This window comes from Pollachius pollachius, assembly GCF_949987615.1.
Source record: "Pollachius pollachius genome assembly, chromosome: 2".
Taxonomy (NCBI): Eukaryota; Metazoa; Chordata; class Actinopteri; order Gadiformes; family Gadidae; genus Pollachius; species Pollachius pollachius.
Genome location: NC_136935.1, coordinates 28,584,428 through 28,602,325, shown reverse-complemented (window position 1 = coordinate 28,602,325; position 17,898 = coordinate 28,584,428). Strand labels below are relative to the sequence as shown.

General features: G+C 41.7%; 2 protein-coding genes across 3 annotated transcripts; one reads left to right on the top strand and one right to left on the bottom strand.

Annotated features, from left to right (window-relative positions):
- Positions 1 to 582: 582 nt before the first annotated feature.
- saraf (store-operated calcium entry-associated regulatory factor) lies at positions 583 to 5,691 on the bottom strand. The gene is made up of 7 exons (XM_079729730.1): positions 5,504 to 5,691; positions 5,139 to 5,323; positions 4,134 to 4,326; positions 3,428 to 3,730; positions 2,659 to 2,884; positions 1,678 to 1,772; positions 583 to 1,189 (listed from the first exon to the last, which is right to left on the bottom strand). The coding sequence occupies exons 1-7, from the start codon at positions 5,568 to 5,570 to the stop codon at positions 1,164 to 1,166; spliced, it is 1,095 nt and encodes a 364-aa protein (XP_079585856.1). The 5' UTR covers positions 5,571 to 5,691; the 3' UTR covers positions 583 to 1,163.
- A 1,002-nt stretch (positions 5,692 to 6,693) lies between these two features.
- On the top strand, positions 6,694 to 17,545 carry dctd (dCMP deaminase). Of its 2 annotated transcripts, XM_079758997.1 has the most exons (7): positions 6,694 to 6,828; positions 11,678 to 11,774; positions 15,690 to 15,825; positions 16,100 to 16,216; positions 16,333 to 16,347; positions 16,435 to 16,531; positions 17,082 to 17,545. In XM_079758997.1, exons 1-7 carry the CDS (start codon positions 6,785 to 6,787, stop codon positions 17,164 to 17,166), a joined length of 591 nt encoding a protein of 196 aa, XP_079615123.1. In that variant the 5' UTR covers positions 6,694 to 6,784; the 3' UTR covers positions 17,167 to 17,545. The 2 variants fall into 2 exon arrangements, with proteins under 2 accessions (XP_079615123.1, XP_079615124.1); XM_079758998.1 differs by lacking the exon at positions 16,333 to 16,347.
- The last annotated feature ends 353 nt before the right edge of the window (positions 17,546 to 17,898 follow it).

Genomic DNA, 17,898 nt, shown 5'->3' with positions numbered 1-17,898 from the left:
GAAACTACAGCCCTAAATACATTTTATGGCATTCTTTGGATAAAACACTGACTATATCAACTCAATAATTACATATATATTTATTTTTTTAATTATTTTTTAATTTTTATATATGTATTTTATATAAGTAGGGAGAACACAATGCAATATTTATGATGTTATTTCTTCCTATGTTTAGCAAATGCTAGCATTTTCATTGCAAAATTCATCTTAGGTCCTAAACCATTACACTGTTGAATCCCTTTTTGTATTAACTTCATCGCATTAGACCACAAGACCAAATGTATCAGGAGTAAAATGCTGCATTGTTACTGTGCTCATTTATCAGACCCCCTCCTCCCATGCTCCAACTGTATAAACTATAGGATAATAATGCTACAATGGCAAATGGATGACAGCTTTAAATTCATACATTTGTAAATAAAGGCTTACAATCATCGATTTGCCCCAACTGACTATAAGGGAAAGTATTTATAAGTGTTGCTGTGTTTTTATTCACAACAAGAAAATACAAGAAACTGCAAATATAACCTAAATAAAAAACAAAATAGTTCATGTTTGTTATAGTATAGCGACATTCAGTTTGCCTAGATTTGATTTAATTAGAATACATATTTTTCTGAAAATACTTCAACCATCAGTAAAAACAAGATAGTTTGGTGTTTCATCAAAAAGAAATATATTCAAAATGCCAAAATGATCAATATAAAAAAAGAGTAACAACATGAACTTGTCATCTCATTATTTCATAATTTTCTCATATAATTGTTTACACCAAAATATTCAGATTTTTGTTTATAGACATAATAGAAAACATATCACAAACATCTGCTGTAAATAATCAATATGGTCACATCTCTAACACCTGCACACCCACTGCTTGTTTAAAGACCAACAGCCCAAGAATCAGAAAAGGTTTGGATTGGAACAGATTCATAGACGTGGTCAATTGAGCATTTAACGTATCACAATAAAACATCTAATTCTCCCGAGACTTCTGATTAATCAAAAAGCCCTGGAGCCTTACAGGTTTTTAAAAAAAGGTTTATGGTAAAAAGAAAATCTTGCTGATGTCTCCCAGAAGTTTCATCCGGTTCTGGCCTCTTATTTTCTGTGATGTGTAGCTCAGCTGGCAGACAGGAGATCACACGCCCAAATGAGTTTTATCTTCTTTTGGTTCCTCCAAAACCTGGACACAAAGAACAACCACGCTAGCCCCTTACACAGTCTGTCCAGGGCGGGATGTTGTGGCGTTGTTCCACCACGACTGCTGAATAAATAGTACAAACACCAAATGGGGCCACATTTTCCTTTGGTTTCACCCCTGCTTTTAGAAATGTGAAAACTTGTTCTGGTAATAAAATTTTGAAGCGTGTAATTGGTTACACGCTAGAAAACATTCATACCCACACGAATGGACTAGTAGTAGGGAAAGAAAATACACCTGGGAGGAATTCTTATATTCCATTAACATGTACTAACATGACAATTATTTTACTACTATAGCTTTATATACTATATCTCCTACTTCAGCACTTAAAACAACTAAGATAAACTAACATGGGTGCAATGCAGTAATAATGTCAGACATCCTCCTACATATTACATAAGTGCGTGTAGTACCAGTAACTAACTTCACCAATACATGGGTCATTCCAACATTGTCCTCTGTTGTACCTGAAGCACTGCGGGTCCCACTGCTAAAGCTGGGCGCTTGTGCGGGACGTGGGATGTGGCCGGATGCGCTGAAGTTGGAACTGTAAGGTTGGTTCCTTTAGCAAAGAACAAACAACAAAACAACTGATTATGGAAAAAAAAAGAAAAAATGGAAAAACTGCACTTATTTCAAGACACCCCATTTCATGGACTCCAGTAATACCAGTATTTATTAGTTAACTATTATATTGTTGAATCATTAACAGAACCATCTTAACATTTTTATATAATTGAAAACACATCTTCTCTGAAACCGGAGAAAGCAGACTTCTAGGAAGAGGACAAATGGAGTAGAGGTGAATGTGTCCTGCTCCCACTACTTTGCATTAAATACCTTGCCTAGCTCAATTGTACTGGCTATATTTAGTACCAGTTTGACAGTAATAGCAGAGGAACTGCTTTACAAAATATGATGCGCATCTTAAAGCTTATGCAAGCCAAACACTTTTTTGGAATTAGAAGACAATCAAACAAGCAAACTTCTGGCTTCCCAAGTGTGTTTCTCGGCTTAAATCTCCTAACCTATTACTAAGGTACGCAACGTAGCTTGGCTAATTTGGTTAAAATGGTCACCATGCCTTCATTTCTGTATATTTTTCAGTACATTCTGGGTAATAATACTAAAGCCTTTTTTGTTACTGTCACTGCCGCTAACACATCGCTTAGTTAGTTGCATAAAATAGAATGTGCCGGACCCATAAAGTACCTTCTCTTACCTCATCCATGGCCATGCTGACCCTGCTCATGGTGCCTCTCTTGATTGTCTTAATTAGGTAATTAAGACAATCCCATTGAATCTGTTGAACCTACAAGCATGTCCTTCCCCAATCTGATTATGCTAAAACTGAACAAAAGATACCCGTAGAAAGTACAAGATCTTGGAATGAATGACCCTCATACACGTGGTTCGTATATTTTCCTCATAAATTACATTGCATTTACCTTTGACTTCCAAAAAGGTATCCAAGTGCTCCTCCTGTCCCGAGCCCGGTCCAGAAGCCGCCTCCACCCGCTCCTGGTGTGGCACTTTGCTGCCGTGGATAATGCTGTCTCCCAGAGCTGTAACCACTCTGGAAGCCATAGCCTGGAGGAGGAGCACCGGGGTAGGCTGGAGGAGGATCACCAGGGTAGGCTGGAGGAGGAGCACCAGGGTAGCCTGCTGAGGAACCTAAAGCAGAAGGATCTTCGTCACATCTATTCAAACACTGCTCAGGTGGAGGTGAGGTGAAGCTAGCCTTGCGAGGCCGCCTGATTTGCCTGATTATGATCCCGCGAGAATCCATCTTGCCAGGCCTCAAGCTAGGGGTCTGTTCAGCAATGAGAAGAAAAATAACCTTGATTCTGTGTGCTATGTTTAATCTCTGATGATTACGATTTTAGTGCTATCTTTTTATTTATTGTTTGACGCCAGACGTGATGCAAAAAGCATGTTGCTGTGTCGCAAAATGCTAGAATAGACTCCAAGCCTATTTTCACGTGCGTCTGCGCGTCCCTCTATGAATAAACCAAAATATCTCTACGAGTAGTCGCATTCCTGCATACGATTGCATTGTAGTCAGGCTACACCGTAGGGTGTAGGCATGGCAACCCCATATCATATACAATGAAATAACTGTAGTTATACAGGCCCCCATATAACAACAACCCTGTGTCCTTCCGCAGACGACGCACCTCTTGTTAACTTCATATCTTCAATAAATATACAACTTACCCGTGAAGTTGGGTTTAAAGCCTGGGGGCGGAGGTCTGTTGGTATGGCCACTGTCATCGTGGCCAGTAGGATAGCTGCCCGGCTCGGGTTCAGGATGGCCACCTTGAGCTGAGTTTCCACTGAGAAAGAGCTTGTAGACACCATAGGCTAGCAGTAGTAGAATGGCCAGTCCCAGCATACTACCTGAGCCCTCGCTGCCTACTGACGAGGAGCCCTGATGCTGTTGATGCTGATGGTTGCCATGCTGTTGATGCTTGCTGCCAAAGAAACCACTAAAGAAGTTGGAGGCGTAATCCCCAAAGCCTAAGGACAAAGAACATTTTCTTTTCATTTAAAATTTCATTTTAAACATACACAAATAAAATATTAGAATAGATTATAGATAAATAGATTTTATATATTTTTTTTTAATGTTTTAAACTATAATCTTTTTAAAGCTACACTTTTGTGTAGCTTTCATATGTTAAAAAAACCGACTTTGAAAGCATTCTTTCCAATACAAGGCATTGTCCCCTATCCACTCCATACGTGTTCGCATGTACCTGTGGCATCGCAGGACATATTAGCATGGTTGCAAAATATATTCAACCAGCTGTCATCATATATAAAAGCCCTGTGATGTATGGCCCCTACTAGGACCTAGATCTACTCAAGGATGAGACAACACACATCCACATGGTTGCAAACACACTCCCAGCTCTCCTACCACCAGACTGCTTGGATCCGTGGGTGGAACCAGACCTCTGCCTTGCCCTCCCTTCTTCGGTCAGCTCCAGGGTGTACTCCAGTCCACAGGAGCCTTTCAGTATGTAGGCATCGTCTGGATGGCTGTAGCCCTCGCAGCTCACCTCAATGTGACCAAACTTGTAGGAGTTGTCCATATCAGTCTTACATTCCCACTTAAAGACGGCAAGACATACAAAGAGGAAAGAGGATAAAAACACATTAAAATATGTATTCTTTGAAATTACTCTACTGGAAAATGCTCTATTGCCCATTCGTCGTTTCTGTTTAAACTGTATAAGAATGAAGTCATCCGAATTTATAACAATTAGGCTAATGTATTAAAGTAATAAACATACAATAGCATACCACAAACATATTACAAACATACAATAATCTGAGGCCTCAAATTGGAGTTCACCCTGCAATCTCTCTAAGAGCTCCAGAAGCAGAAGTCCAATGCATTGGCCAAAGCAAGGACTTTTGATACAGCGGCACAGGTCTCAGAAATGCTAAGTCCTATGTTGTTTTCCCCTTCATCATCTAAGCTTTGTCTCCTACTCCTTGAACTGTCTAGCCAACCAACCTTTTCCTAGCGTTACCTAACATTAACATTTGTGTCTGGGATATACCGGTCACAAGGGAGCAGGGATCCCCATTCTTCTACTTGATGAGAACACAGGAAACTCTGTCCTTAAGGTAAATATGATTTGTTTGATCATTGCTAATTGAAATGTGAAGTCTCATCTGTCCTAGACGCAATACCTCTTAAATAAATTGCCATGACCGATGTGATAAAGGGGAGGACATATCAGTTGAGTATGAGTTGGAGCCTTTGATCCCCGACCATTCCAAGGGTGTCAGGAAAAAGGCATAATCAACAAATGGCAGTTAAACAGAATGTCGTATTGCATCTCCGCTTCTGATTAACCCGGTGTATATTTCTAACTTCAAACATTTATCTGGACAGATATTTTATGAGACTCACCTGCACGTCGACTCCATCCCAGCCTTTGTTTTTACACTGAACAGCCTCTGGGACAAATGCTCCGCAGCCAGCCGAGCCCCCGATACACTTGATTTGGGGTATGGCGCTGGAGCGGCCCGCGGTGGTGAAGCGGCCCTTGTACAGAGTCAACACCTGGACGTCCCGCAGCAGGACGCTGCCCGAGCCTGGCAGTACACATTATACTTTAGAAGGAAGACTTCCGGGGGATGTTTGCAAAACATGAATTGAATTGACTAGCCTAGACCCACGGAAAATTAAAATTCAACTCAAACGCATTAATATATTGATTTAAGACATTACAAACGTATTTTTGGTATAAATTAATAACGTAGCTGTCAACCAACCTTGATTCCAACTTTCTACTTGTACCACAAAGAGACAATGTGCAACCAGTAGTAGGAACCTTTTCATGTTCGCAACGAAGGTTACAGTCTGACTATATCGTAACAGATTCTGTAGGTAATATTATGAATAAACCGAGAACTTTCTAAATAGTCATATGAGGCAAACGCAACTTCCTCAAAATATTCGTTTCCGGGTAAACGACGTAACATGTTTTGATACATCTAAGCCAATTGGAAAAGAGCACGACATCTATGAGTCTTCAGAGCGATGTTTAAAATACCCCCGGTCCCTTACTCTGCTGGGCCCTCTAGCATGGGAGAAAGGGCGTATCGCCGGCGCTCAGACAAATATCCCCGGTCCCTTACCATGATGCTGGGCCCTCTAGTGGGAGAAAGGGCGTATCGCCAACGCTCAAATAAATACCCCCGGCCCCTTACCATGCTGGGCCCTCTAGTGGGAGAAAGGGCATATCGCCGGCGCTCAGATAATCTCGTGAGGATCCAATGGAGTGGCGAAGTCACGCCTCTTCCGGTACAGCCCATGGGACCTATGTGATCGAAAAATATGAATGGGTTTCAATGGAGAGAAAGTAATTATTTTCTGTTCTCAGTCTTTATATGCCCCGGATTACACATATGTTGTTTTCGGATTTAAATGATAATTTTTCATGCAAAGAAAACTAAACATTTTCGTGAAGAAGTTTGACAATGTTAGGATTTTCCAAGGGGAGGATAAAAGAAAGAAAGAAAGCATCGAAAGAGGTGGAAACCATTATAGGTCGGGGCATGTGGAGAGTTTCAGTTATGCCGATGGGGACATGGTCGGTATTGTCCACGCCAGTCGCAGGGAGCGTGACGGCACATACGAGACATGTAGTCTTTCTCATTGTGTTTTATCTACAGCCTTTAACTGAACAATTGCACAATAAACAGTGAAACGGTCATGAAAAATTATCATTTAAATCCACAAACAACATTTGTGTAATCCAGGGCATATAAAGACTGGGACCAGAAAATAATGACTTTCTCTTGAAACCCATTCATATTTTTCGATCTCATAGGTCCCATGGGCTCTACCGGAAAGGGCGTGACTTCGCTACTGCAGTGGTCTCGCGGTACTACACCCGAATCCATATTTAGAAACTACGGAAACACGTGACCGAATCCATGGCGGGAGAATTCCATGTTATCCGGTTTTGAGACGCTGCTGTGTGTACACGTCTGTCAGCAAAACGAGTTCAGGAGCTTTACACCGCTGATACTAACGTTCATTTCTACAACATGGAGCAGAAAACGACCGAGGAAACGTCACCTGGTGCAGCTAGGTGACGTATTGATTTGGAGATTAACTATATTGACAATTCAGACCCATGTTCAGAAATGCAAACTAGCCTTGATCTCTGATTTCTATAACCCGTTCAACTAGTTACTTTCACGCAGTGGTGTAGTCTATTTTATTGTAGTGGGTATACTGTGATGATTCCCTCCCAGCCTCGTACACACCCGTCCCGCCGGTACGTGTACGTGTGGCGCCACACTCACTAACGCAGGGGTCTACAACCTGCTGCATGGATTTAAGAGTGCAACGACCTGACTTTCCCTTAACTCTAAACAAGGAGATATACAGTGGGATTAAAACATTGTCTTCTGTTGACTACGTGTTATGTGGTATACACATTAATATGGGAGGACTGGACACACACACACACACACGCACACGCACACGCACACACTTTTCTGTAGTGTCCTTGCTAGTCTCCGTAGCTCTGGTAGTGGCATCTGCTGCTGCAGGGTCAACCGAAGTGGTAGCAGTAGATTTTGGGCCAGGCTTAAAACTAACTAAAACACTGAAATAGTGTAGTTTGCTTTCATATTGTAATATTGTTATTGTAACTTTCCATCCCTGTGGATGGCCAATCACAGAGCGAGAGGGAGGGGCTTGGCCTGCCAACTAACATGCAGAGATGCAGGGGAAGCTTCGTGCTTCGTAACAGTCAGAGACAGGGCAGAGCGCGCAGGGGGAATTTTTATAAATGATGAATGTAGGAGATAACTTCCCCTGCTAAAATTATTTTATTGCAGTTATACCCAGCCGGTATTTGCGAAAAATAAACACTGAAGTGAAAGTTCTGTCACAAAACAATTGATACGTATCCGTGCACATTCTTAAGTGGGTATACGGAAATCGTAGTCTGATGCCCATTTGAATATAATACTTAATCAATTAGGCTAATGTCTACTGCAAGAAAATGAAGGGTGCTCTGAAGTGGCCTCTATGCCTCCCCTACATGACAGTTGGTGTGATCCAGAAGCCTCGGAGTTGGAAGTGGGCAAATCTCCCAGCTTTCTCGCGGCATTACACGGAGGCGCGTCCCCTTTTGGTCTTGCCCCCTCGGAATTCTGAGTGTACCAAGTTCAGTGATGACGCTCTCAACAAAAATAGCTGCGCCCGTAAAGAGATTTATTGTCTTTGTATTTGTACAACGTTGGCCATTTTAATGTCGATTTTAAATGCTCTTACCAGAGATGTGGACTCGAGTCACATGACTTGGACTCGAGTCAGACTTGAGTCAAGAAGATGAAAAAATGAAGATGAAAAAAAAAAACAGCGACCGAAGATAAATCTACACTTCAATAATATCAGAACGAACTTTCGATATCGTTTATACTTTATTCAGAATAACAGTTTTAGTTTCATATCGGCTGCGTTTTGAGTTGGTCCCATTGAAGCCGTCTGGCCAGCCTCTGACACTTAAGACATCGTAACTAAATCATTGTTCAACCGTTTACCTTCGTTCAAAAAATGTATCAAATCTACACACTCGTATCTTCAATAATATCTAAACTGAATTTCCATATAATTTATGCTTTATTCAGAGTTCACAGTTTAAGTTTCATATCGGCTTGGTTTCAGTTGGTCTCATTGATTTACGTTGACGCTGGAGGTGAGGACGTTCAGCAGTGTTGCCAGATTGGGCGTTTTTTACAGCCCTATTGGGCTACATTTTGAGGACGTTCAGGCAGCGTTGCCAGATTGGGCGGTTTTCCCACCCTATTGGGCTACTTTTAACAACATAAGATTTCGGTGCATGCGCATATCATAACACATTTGAAGACAGAAACAATGAACGTATTATAACTGTATTGATAAGAAATGAATGTACATTAGAGTGATATGTTGAAATAATGATCAATAGCCTAATAATGACATTATTAAGTAAATATACATGGTGACTTGTTCAAGACTTGAAAAAGTTTGGGATTTGGACTCGACTTGGCTTTGGTTTGACTTTGACTCGACTTGCCTTTCCCCGTCTTGACTTGGGACTCGACTCGGACTTGACTGCTAAGACTTGGGACTTACTTGGGACTTGCCAAACAGTGACTTTGTCCCATCTCTGGCTCTTACACACTTGATTCAATTCATTGCTACTTTATTCCGCATTGCACGGTCTTGATGTGTGTGCAATACAATGTAAAGTTGTGTTGTTTGTTTTCGAGCTGGTTTGGTAAAGAGGCTGATGTAGCTAACAATAAACAACAACTAGCCAATTTCATGACACAATCACAAAGACGAATGGGAACGCTATAAGGGCTCCGAGACCGGATATGACGCAACTCGGAAGGCTGGTGTCCGAGGCATCTGGATCACACCAGATGCCTCTATGAATTCTCTTTTTTTTCATAGGAAATTTCCTTTCCTAACAAGATGACCCGGAAGTACTTGGAGGAAAGGTGGTTCGAATTCCAAAAATGCTTAGGAAAGGAGCCTCGATGCATCCTTTAATCCTCCTTTAGCATAGGTTACTCCTGAGCAACCTTTACGAAAGGATAGTGGTATCTGATAATCCTTTACGGTGGCAATATTTAAAGAAACAAAATTTATCGACTCAATGGGAGGACGGCGGAGCAAAAGTGGAAAAAGCTGAATAGTTAAAAAGATGAAAGAGTTGAAAAACGCTGATATATAGCCATCATGCCGTTAAAGAGCTGAACGTTTTGATAGTTGAATGGTTTCTGTAGCTGAAAGTATGGTGGATGAGTTGAAGACCAAAAAACGGGAGGAGTAAGAAAAACTAGAAAATGCATTCCTGCAGAAAACGCGTGTGAATGCTGACAGCTGAATGAAAAGCGCAAAGCATTGCAGAAAATTAAGAAATGTAAAATTAATTGAACTGAAGTATTTGAAAGTAGTAGTAGATGAAGTAGTAGTAGCTAAAGTAATAGTAGTAGTAGCTGAAGTAGTAATAGTAGCTGAAGTAGTAGTAGTAGTAGTAGTAGTAGTAGTAGTAGTAGTAGTAGTAGTAGTAGTAGTAGTAGTAGTAGAATACACCGGATGGATCCTTCATGGCCCAACGTATCCCAAGACTCATTGCATGTTGGGTTTTATCAGAAATGGCGTCAGTGAGAGCGGAAGCGGTAGTTGCAGCAAATTACATATTCAATGACACGACTATGTAAAAACTTTTTTATATTAAAATGAAGTTGGGACTATTTTAAATTTGTAACTTTATTGTCAAAGTTCAATTTCATTAACACGACAAAAACGTTATATTTCATATAATTATTATATAACCGAATCAGAAAACTTTATTTAACCCGGGGGGAAATTGTTTTGTTCCAGGTGCGCCGTACAAATAGAAATTACAAGCATAGAAGATAAGATTATAAAAAATAGAAAATTATGAATAAAATACAATAAAAAAATAAAGTAAGAAGCGGACATCTAAGTGAAAGTGGACATCTTAGTGGGTTATATAAAACGGCTCCATATTTCTCCTCCGCCGTCCGGTTTGAACCGCAGCTGTCAGGGTTGCTAGGTGACAGGAGCGGCGCGTCATCACGCGAGGTAAAGGGTGTTAACGGCTTGTTACGCAAACTTGAAATGCTCCGTAGGGCAGGCCGTCTCATTTAAAAATGTTCGTTCGGCCTTCACGGTCTACGAAGGCCACACCTTCATAGACCGCGTCCTTCGAAGGATGCGTCCCCTGAATTGAGACACAGCCTGTGTGTCTTTAAGGAAATGGCGGAGCTATTGCATGTGTTTGTGTGCCTGAACATTCTGGCGTCAACGGAAATCAATGAGAGCAACTCAAAACTATGCCAGTTTGAAACTAAAACTGTGATTCTGGAAAAAAGTATTGGCGCTATCGAAATTTCGTTTTGGTAATATTGAACGGTTGAAAATTGATCACTTAAACAGTTGAAGTACCAGAGGAACGTCTTAAATAGTTTTAAGTACCAGAGGAAATGGGTCGTTGCGGGTCTTTGCCAGGTTTGTGGATCATTCAGGGCTTTCTATATCCCTGCTATGCTGATGAGGGCTCGGGTTAATGTTACTCTTATTCTATTTTTATACCTGTCAAATCAGTACACCATTGGCTGTATTATGTATTCTCTGTGTGGGTGAGTTCATATGGTTCATGATGACCATGGTTTATGTCATGGATGTTATGGCTAAGTATCTGGGGAATGATCCCATCTGTGACTTAATTGATGGGTTACACCCCCTAGCCACTTTCATCAGGGACATTTGGGGTCCTTTGAATTTTACATGCAGTAAAAAGCCAGTATGATTATCTAGCCAGGCATAACAGTTGCAGGTGACGACATCCAAGCTATTAAAGCTATTTCACATCTCTCCACTGTGCTGATGTCTGCCAAATTGCTTACAGAATGTCCCCTTGCTTTACCTTTAGTGATGTAATGAAATTGGGGAAATCACATCTTTGCCAAAGTCGCTGGGAAGAAAGTCTCACATGTTGAACTAGTAATACATATTTGAATGAAAAAGCCTGCGAAGAGCAGGAGATGTGTGTAAACGGAAATATCTTGCTAATGGGTTGAATGGGTACACAAACGTATTGTGACCAATGCTAAGGCCGGTTTCGCTATATGTAATTTACTCCTCAATGATATACTGGTATATGGTATAATATTGGTACATATTCTGGTAGCTCAATTCACAATCATCAGAAAGGGTTTTCCAGTATCATTACTTTGTACAACAAGCATTAAGTTTCACAAACTTGGGTAAAAATATTGGTTGGTTATTATGAAGTTAAAAGCCAAACTTGGTGAAACTGTAAGTCTGTTGTTTGTTTAAAGTGTGATCGACAGTGCTACTCCTACATCTGTCTCTCATTCTTACTCTCCTCTTATGTCTTCTCCCAGTGCAACTACAAAGAGGGAGGACTACTTGGAATGGCCGGAGTATTTTATGGCCGTGGCATTCCTGTCGGCTCAAAGAAGCAAGGACCCTAGCTCTCAGGTAGATTGTTATTTATTTGAATGTTTACCTCATACTGGACATTTGTTTGTATGACTGTCAACCTGTGTGCGTGTGCGTGTGCGTGTGTGTGTGTGTGTGTGTGTGTTTGTGTGTTTCACCTAGACTTTTTTGTAGCGGTGGTGCTGTGAGTTGGTAACCGAGCAACGCTAGGGGAGTCCGGGGGCATGCCCCCCCCCCCCCCCCCGGAAGAAAATTTGAAAAATAACCCTTTAAAGGTCCCATGGCATGCTACTTTATGAATGCTTTTATATCGATATTAGTGGGCCCCTAACACAGTATTTGAAGACGTTCCCGAAATTCAGCAGTGGTGCAGAATTACAGCCACTACGAGCCAGTCGCACATTGAGCTTTCTCCAAACACGCCGTTTCGGTGCAATGCAAATGAGGAGAGAGGCGGGTCAAGGAGGAGGGTGGGGGTGTGGCCCTGAGCAGCTTGCGGCCACGGTACCATGTGCTCTGTTTACAGTGGATGTATCACAATGGCGAGGCGCACACAGCCTTTGGCCGTGTTCTGTAAAAATTCTACAACAATCCGGGTGCTCCGGCAGGAGTCCTGGAGCTCTGTATCTAAATAATATCATATTATGCATGGATATCTACATCATACAATATATATGATCACGACATGGAGGAGAAAGGGATTGTTGCCCACCGGAGCCTCGCTGCAGAGGGACCACCGCCTCCTGCAGTGGGCAGTGCCGAGGCGGTGGTCCCTCGGCAGCGGGAAGCGGGGCTCAAGCGGGAGACAATCGCAGGCAACATCCCTTTCTCCTCCATGTCGTGGTCCATGTACTTCAGGGAGTCAAAGATCCTTTCCCCCAATTCCTTCTCAACAAAGGCTGAGATAACCTCTGGTATTGTGGAAATAACAGAGATGTGAGTCCGGGGTGTTATGCACCATAACACCAACAGCAGAAAGGTTATCCAAATAACAAAGAAGTGTACAACACTTGCGTTACAGTCCTGGAGCTCTATATCTAAATAATATCATATAATAGGCTACATAGATATCTATATCAAATAATACATATTATCACTGCCAAAAGCTGTGTGCGCCTCCAGACGATATTATGGATCACCAACGACTGCGTTGATTCTCCGACGTCTCTGGTTCTTCCACTTCCACATCAATCTGAAGTAGACTGAACCTTGTAGACACCAGTAGACTGGTGCTTCGCGGCAGTGGTGCTTCGCGGTTGTGGTGCCTCGCGGTGGCGGGCAGCTGGGCTCCGGCGGGAGACAATCACGGGCAACAATCTCTTTCTCCTCCATGTCACAGTTCATGTACTTCAGGGAGTCAAAGCTAAAGTTCCTTTCCCCCAATTCCTTCTCAACCATGGCAGAGATAACCCCAACCACAGTCTCGTTGTAGAAATACCAGAGACGTCAAAGAACCGTCGTGTTATGCGCCATAACACCAACAGCAGAACGGTTATCCAAATAACAAAGAAGTGTACAACACTTGCGTTACAATGTGTGTAATCACACACAGACACGAGGCGCTCGCACGGTCGTAGCTCATTGTCTCATTGGCGGGCCAAATTCTCTGGGCTGGCAAGGCAGAGAAAGGGGAGGTGGCATCTCCCCTCACGATGACCTACAGGGAAAATTCCAAAACGGTGCGTCTGTGCTTCGTTTTTATCAAAGGCGGAGCAGAATGCCTAGTGCTTGTTTTACACCCGACGAAATTTCTAGCTACTGGTAACTCATATTAATGTTAGAAAACCTCATGCCATGGGATCTTAAAATGGTTACTTCTGCTGAGGAAAAATGTACAGATTGAGATTCCAAATATGACATAACAACCAAACAGAGTCAAGGGATCTGCCGAGACCAGATCATTGTGAAAATGTGCCTTGAACTTGGAAGAAACTTGTTGTTTTTTTTGCAGTGCCGCTGACAATCTAGCAGCGGCCGCTGCTGAATGCATATAGGGGATACACTGGTTTTACCGCCATATCGCGATGAGTAGTAGTAGTAAATGGCGATGGTTTTTCTCCTCGGGGACAGGCCCGGCCGTTGCTTTTGTTGCCGTGGCCTCTCCCTTCCCAGCGTTCAGGCATCGCCCCTTTACCTCCAATGGGCTGGGTCACTTCAGTATTGTGGGCCTGTTGGACAGCAGTGGTCTTGAACTTGTTGAAGATTACCCTTTTGAGGCTGCCGTAGATTCCACCAGTGAGTGATCCTCTCTAGTTCAGAGGTCTCTAACGTTTTCCAGGCCAAGGACCCCTAAACTGATGGAGAGATGGAGCGGAGACCCCCTACCTATATATTGTATAAAATTGTGTTTTATATTAAACTGGTCCTATAGTGCCATGTATTAATGTACCTTGCTATTTTGCATTTAATACTAAGATATTCAAATAATACACAGGTTCACATATTCATGTTTTTATTTTAGGTACAGTGAGCAGGGTGGCCATGCCACTGCCATTCATAAACATAACATAATAAACTGATACCTGCCAAGATCAACAATGTCTGTCAATTGCATGTAATCATGCATAAAAGCTATTCAAATGGACATTTTTAAAACATAAATGTGGAAACGAAAAGTTGTGATGTGTGTTAGGGTCTTTCTTAACAATCCGCGAGTAGTCCGGTAACTTATCAACCCCAGCGTGTCCGGTTGCTAAGTGACGTCAATGTCTTGGCGGTCTATCTGCTGATCGCTTATCTTCTCGATAATAACCGGTACATTATCCCTTACATAACAGCACTCTCTCTCTCCCAACAGTCTTCGCTGCGCACTCTCATCCAAATACGTATTGTTTGCTGCAGAGGAGGGGATAGACTTAAAGACCGGACGAGAAACTGACGTTGTGCTGTCCTTCTCCTTAATTGACGGAGCAGGCAGAGCCAGTTCAGATGTGTCAGGTGTGCGCAAGAGACCGTACGTACGAACGTACGCTTACCACTTTTGTAAATGCCATATCTATAGTACATTCGGATCGCATGATAGGAATAGATCTATTCCGATTAGAAATCGGATCAATAGTGTCCATGTAAACGCGGCTAGTGTTTTGGATTCATGTTAATGTGTATTTAAAGGCATTTAAATTTGTGGAAAGAATTGCGGGGGGAATTTAAAAAAAAAAGTCATCAACCAAAACTTTTGCGACCTCCCTGCAGTATCTCCGCGAACTCCCTGTTGAAGACCTCTGCTCTAGTTTATTGGCAAAGCTCGTCAGCCTTCCGTCTGACCAAGGAATTAGACGCAAGTTCCCATTGGACCCATTGGTCCTTTGCAGACTCATTGCAGACTCACACCATTGCTTCAAATTAATTTAGTGTCTGGAACTTAATGTGGAGATGATTTGCTAGAGTGCGGGCGTAATCCGGCAGCCACAAATCTGGTACTGAATTGCGGATTCTAGTTTTGGAGACTACGATCACTCGAGTTGAGAAGGAAAAGGCTGAGTTGATGGTGTTGTTCAAAGTCTACTACTCTAAATCTACTACTCATCCTACTTCAAATTAGATAATGACGTAGGGAAACAGTGCATTAATTATGTGTGTGTGATGCACAGCCAGAGATCCACAACTTTTTCTGCTGTTCCAACTGTGACCACAAAAAACGTTAGTTGAGAAATGCATCACCCAGATTGCAAATCGCTGCAGTATTACTCCAGAGCTTCTCCACTACCAGTCGATAGTAGGGACAGGAATCAGTATTTTGTTGCAATATGGTGGTATTGTGATACAATCATAGAAAGTAAATTGTATCTTTCATGTTGTTCAACTGGACAATTTGTTTAATTTGGAGCAAGAGCATGGAGTTCTTTATGATATTGAAGTCATCTTCCTTAATGCTATACTTAACTTGTACACTATTATGGTTAATTGGAAAATAACTTAATATATTATATAATTTGAAAATCTCACTAATTACAGGTTGGAGCCTGTATTGTGAACCAGGACAAAAAAATTGTTGGCATCGGTTACAATGGAATGCCCAACGGCTGTGACGATGACCTAATGCCATGGGCAAGAACGGCTGACGACACATTGGACACAAAGTACCCTTATGGTGAGTTCAACTTGGATTTTATAGGGTCAAATGTGTACCTGTATTTTTCATTACAAACTGTATACATATTCCAGAATAAAAAAGGAAATTGACCTCTGAAATGTAGTTTCTAATCTATATCTATAGAGGGTGCTCTGACATAACCAACAAATTAGCTTTGAGGCATCAACTTATATATATATTTTTCGTAATCCTGTTTTATTTTATTTGTCTCAACATTGTCATAACATGCCATATACCTCCGCCCCCTCCCCACTCACCAACACCCCTCCAGTGTGCCATGCAGAGCTTAACGCCATAATGAATAAGAACAGCGCTGATGTGAAAGACTGCACTATTTACGTGGCACTTTTTCCATGCAATGAGTGTGCCAAGCTCATCATCCAAGCAGGTGGGTGGCAGACTGGGAGAGACACACACGCACACACACGGACACACAAATTGATTCAAATAAATCAATTCAAATAAAGTCATGAACCCCTCTCTCCTTTACCTCTGGTAATGCAGAGGCCAGGACTATAAGTAAGTTATTTGACGTTTTGGTAGTGAATGTATCAGTTGCATTTAGTCTACCAACATATCCTTAATGTGTTCTTAAAATCCTACCAGGTATAAAGGAAGTGGTGTATTTCTCTGACAAGTACCATGACACTCCAATGATGACGGCTTCTAGGAGGTTACTGGACTTGGCACGCATACAGTACAAGTGAGACACACACACACACACATTCACAAACTCCACAGGAAACCCACTTCAGAATTTTTTCCATCGGGTATTGTGATTTATAATGGGCGGGGACTGGTGGGCCTGAACTGGCTTCTGACCATGTGTGGGAGTCTTGGGGGATGTAGAGACAACAACCTGTCCTCTAATGATCTGTCAAGGGAACACTGGTCAGATGCACGGGGAGATTAGACAGGATGCAGGGTTTTATACAAGGGTCTAGGAGCTGTTCCCTGTGGAGGGAATTTAGGAAGGAAGCACTTTTATTTTTCATAGGGATAACTAAAAATGGTTTGTGGAGGATGAAGTCCGGTATTTCTAAATGAATAAAATAATTAACCCTAGTCACAGTAAAAGTCAACATTTAGGTAAAAAATGTTCAAGTGTTCATTGAGACTTTCTCTAGAAGCAGGTGTGTGTTCAGGGGTTAAAAAAATGCAAACACTGTTTAACTGAACAAAAATGTAGTGATGGGGAGACTGATTCATAAATCACATTGGATTCACTTCTATCTCCCTGTGTTTCTTTACAGGGAGTTCAAGCCTAAGAGGTCAACGATAACCATTGATTTTAATTCCATTAACCAACCTGGAGCTCTGGATGGCCCGACACGCTAAACTTTACAAGAGTGGGAAGGGGGGACTGACTCTCCTTGCATGGTCCAGAGATTCGAACAGTGGGGAAGGCTTTGAAATGCCAGAGACACATGCTGCCCAATTATCTTTGTCAAAATACTTATCTGCACTTTGGATTCTTACCTCTTCCTTTTGATAAACCTCATGACTATTAGGAACTTTAATTTTATACTAAGCCTTTAACCGACCAATGCGATAGTGGGTTCATATTTAGGCTTTAACAGTTGTATTTTTAAATATGTTTAACATGGTTTTGAACTGACACAACTTGGGCGCAGTCAGTGAACGTCTAATACAGTCCAGCAATTAATAATAAGTACTTATTGATTTTGTATTGTGTTTTCAAGGACTAAATAAAATATCATTCTATGTGCAAACCGCCTTTGTGTCTTTCATGGGATTTTGTTTTGCTTCTTATTGGACTTTCAATGTGGTTTTGAAAATGGTATTGTTTGTTGTTTAGTTATTGGCATTCATATAAACATTATGGCTGATATGCTTTAAGATTACACAATGAAATATTGGCATCATGGGAGCAGGTGCGTGGTATAATTCAGGACTTTATAAAAAACTAAACCAACCTCATTTGAATTTTCAAGACTTTCCTACTCCTGTATTCTGGTTTCCAGTTAATTGTCAAGCTAATTGTAGATTCATGGTAAATTGGTCACTGGCCCTGGGTGAGGTACAAGTTGATCCAACCCCTGTAATATG